At 42.4% G+C, this 2,756-nt stretch overlaps 1 protein-coding gene across 1 annotated transcript in view; it reads left to right on the top strand.

The window, feature by feature from the left end:
* ARMC9 (armadillo repeat containing 9) overlaps positions 1-2,756 on the top strand; it is a 167,432-nt gene extending 164,676 nt beyond the window's left edge. Inside the window, exon 20 of the mRNA XM_007942017.2 lies at positions 2,628-2,756. Within this exon, the coding sequence (XP_007940208.1) occupies positions 2,628-2,756 (129 nt within the window). The remainder of the gene's footprint in view (positions 1-2,627) is intronic.

Raw genomic sequence — 2,756 nt, 5'->3', positions numbered from 1 at the left:
CCCCATTGAGTTTCCAAGGCCGTATTCTTTACAGAAGTAGATTGTCCTGTCTTCCCTCCACAGAGTGGCTGGAGGGTTTGAACTGCCAACCTTCTGGTTAGCAGTCAGATGCCTTAGGCACTGCGCCACCAGAGCTCCTTAAGTCTTTGAGTATATCCCACCTGAATATAGAGACCATCTCAAGAATAGATTTGATGCATTGACCAAAGACCAGATGAATTGCGGAGTGACATCAAGGATATGATACAAACAAATGGTCATTTAAAAGACAGGAAAGAAAGACGAGACCAAAATGGATGTCAGAAGAGACTCTGAAACTTGGTCTCCAAAGTAGAGTACCTGCAGCAAAAGGAAGAAATGATGAAGTAAAAGAACTGAAGAGAAGATTTCCAAGGGCGTCTCAAGAAGACAAAGTAAAGTATTTTAATGAAATGTACAAAGACCTGGAGTTAGAAAACCAAAAGGGAAGAACATACTCAGCATTTTTCAGGCTGCAAGAACTGAAGAAAAAACTCAAGCCTCGAACTGCAATATTGAAGGATTCTATGGGCAAACTAGTGAAGAACACAGGAAATGTCAAAAAAAGATGGAAAGAATACACAGTCACTGTGCCAAAAAGAGTTGGTTGATGTTCAACCATTTCAGAACTCAAACAACATAGTGCATTGGGCAGATCTGCTGCAAAAGACCTCAGACCTCTTTAAAGTGTTTAAAAGAAAAGGTGTCACCTTGGGGACTAAGGTGCACCCCACCCAAGCCATGATATTTTCAGTTGCCTCATATGCTTGTGAAAACTGGACAATGAGTAAGGAAGACCGAAGAAAATTTGATGCATTTGAATTATGGCATTGGCAAAGAATATTGACTATTTCTTGGACTGCCAGGAGAATGAACAAACCTGTCTTGTAAGAAGTACAGCCAGAATGCTCCCTGGAAGCAAGGGTGACAAGACTTCATGTGACGTACTTTGGACCAGTCCCTGCAGAAGGCCATCATGCTTGGTAAAGTGGAGGGTCAGAGGAAAACCCTCAACAAGATGGAGGGACCCAGTGGCTACAATGGACAAACAGCAACAATTGTGAGGATAGTGCAGGACCAGGCAGTGTTTCGTTCTGTTTACCTAGGGTCGCTCTGAGTCAGAACTGACTTGACACCTAACGATGCCATCTTACATAACTGCACTTCAGTATCAAGACCAGGAAGTTGATACTGGTACAGTCTACAAACTTTACTCAGATATTACTCAAAACCAGGAAGTTGATACTGGTACAGTCTACAAACTTTACTCAGATATTACTCAAAACCAGGAAGTTGATACTGGTACGATCTACAAACTTTCCTCAGATATTACCAGTTTACTGAGATCTTTTTAAAATACTATTTCTTGATTATTAACATAAAATAACTATATTACAGAAAACTTGGAAAATAGAGGAAACAGAAACATGATTCTTGGTTCTACTGCCTAATACAACCATGGTAGCCATTTTAGTGTTCATTTTTGTACAGTATTATAAGCTGACTTTTAATTAATATTTTAAATGAATATTTTTCTTCATAACCTTTTCTTTACCAGTGTCAATGACCATATAGTATTGGCCTAGTACTGGACAGTTTTTCCAGTTTTACTCTATAATAATTTTGTGTTGAATCAAACCCAAATCATGGAGTCAATTCTGACTCATGGCGACCATGTGTGTTACAGAGGAGAATGGCCCCATGGGGTTGTCTTGGCTGTAATCTTGACAGAAGCCAATCTTAGGGCCTTACTTCCATGCCAAGGCCGTGGGTTCACCGGGGGTGTTCACCATGCTAACCTTTGGTTCATAGTCAAGCACAGATGGTCTGTGTGTTTAACATTTCCTTACTTTCAGTTCTTTCACTAGGATGCACACCCAACTGTGTGAACCTGTTTTCAGCTCGTGATATAAAATACCAAAGCACTTTCCAAAAGGCTTGTCTCAGACTTCACCCTACTCACACTTTACAGGGTTGCCAGCAGCGGATTTGCTCATTTCCATCATTGTCTTTGACATCGACTGGACACCACCACCACCAACATAGTAGTTGAAGGGCTGACACCTTTTTAAAAAGTTGTATTTCCAGTCACTAGTGAAGTTGATCTTTTTTTTTTTTTCCCTATTTGAAAGTGGCGTTTTCTCTTTTGTGGGTTGTCTGTCTGAATTTTTGCCCTATTATCTGTTTAGTGTTTTATTTATCAGTTGGTAAAGCTCCCAACATAATGAGGTTAACCTTTTACCTGATAAATGTATTGTAGCGTTTCTCCCCAGTTTACTGTTAACTTGGCATCTCTTCAATATACCTATGGATTTTAATTTTGTGTGACACCAAGTCTGTCCATCTTTTCTCCCTTTCACTCCTTTCAAAAGTCCTGGCTCTCCAGAGACATGAGACCACGTCTTCAGGTATTTTCTTCTCCGTTTCCTGTGATCTGATTGTGTTTTCTGTGCTGCTCAATCTAAAAGGACCTCCCCCAAGAGTGTCTGCTTCTCTAAGTAACCCTCCTCCGCCTCTGTTTGCAGGACCTTCAGTTCTCTAGACTCAGTCACACAGGGTAGTCCGTTCCATGTCGAGAGCTGAGCGACCGTTTGCTCTTTCCACCCCAGATCATGACCAACACGGGCAAGAGCATGACCAGGCAGCGGAAGGGCCCGGCCACCACGCAGTGGAGCGAGGACGAGCCCCTGCGCCGGCCCGTCACCCCCGGCGGCCACAGGACCGGCCACCCAGTGTAA

The sequence above is a fragment of the Orycteropus afer genome, unplaced genomic scaffold (assembly GCF_000298275.1).
Source record: "Orycteropus afer afer isolate SDZICR_OR568_19922 unplaced genomic scaffold, OryAfe1.0 scaffold00006, whole genome shotgun sequence".
In the NCBI taxonomy this organism is placed as follows: Eukaryota; Metazoa; Chordata; class Mammalia; order Tubulidentata; family Orycteropodidae; genus Orycteropus; species Orycteropus afer.
The sequence above is the reverse complement of the archived record's forward strand: the minus strand, read 5'-3'. Positions and strand labels throughout refer to the sequence as shown.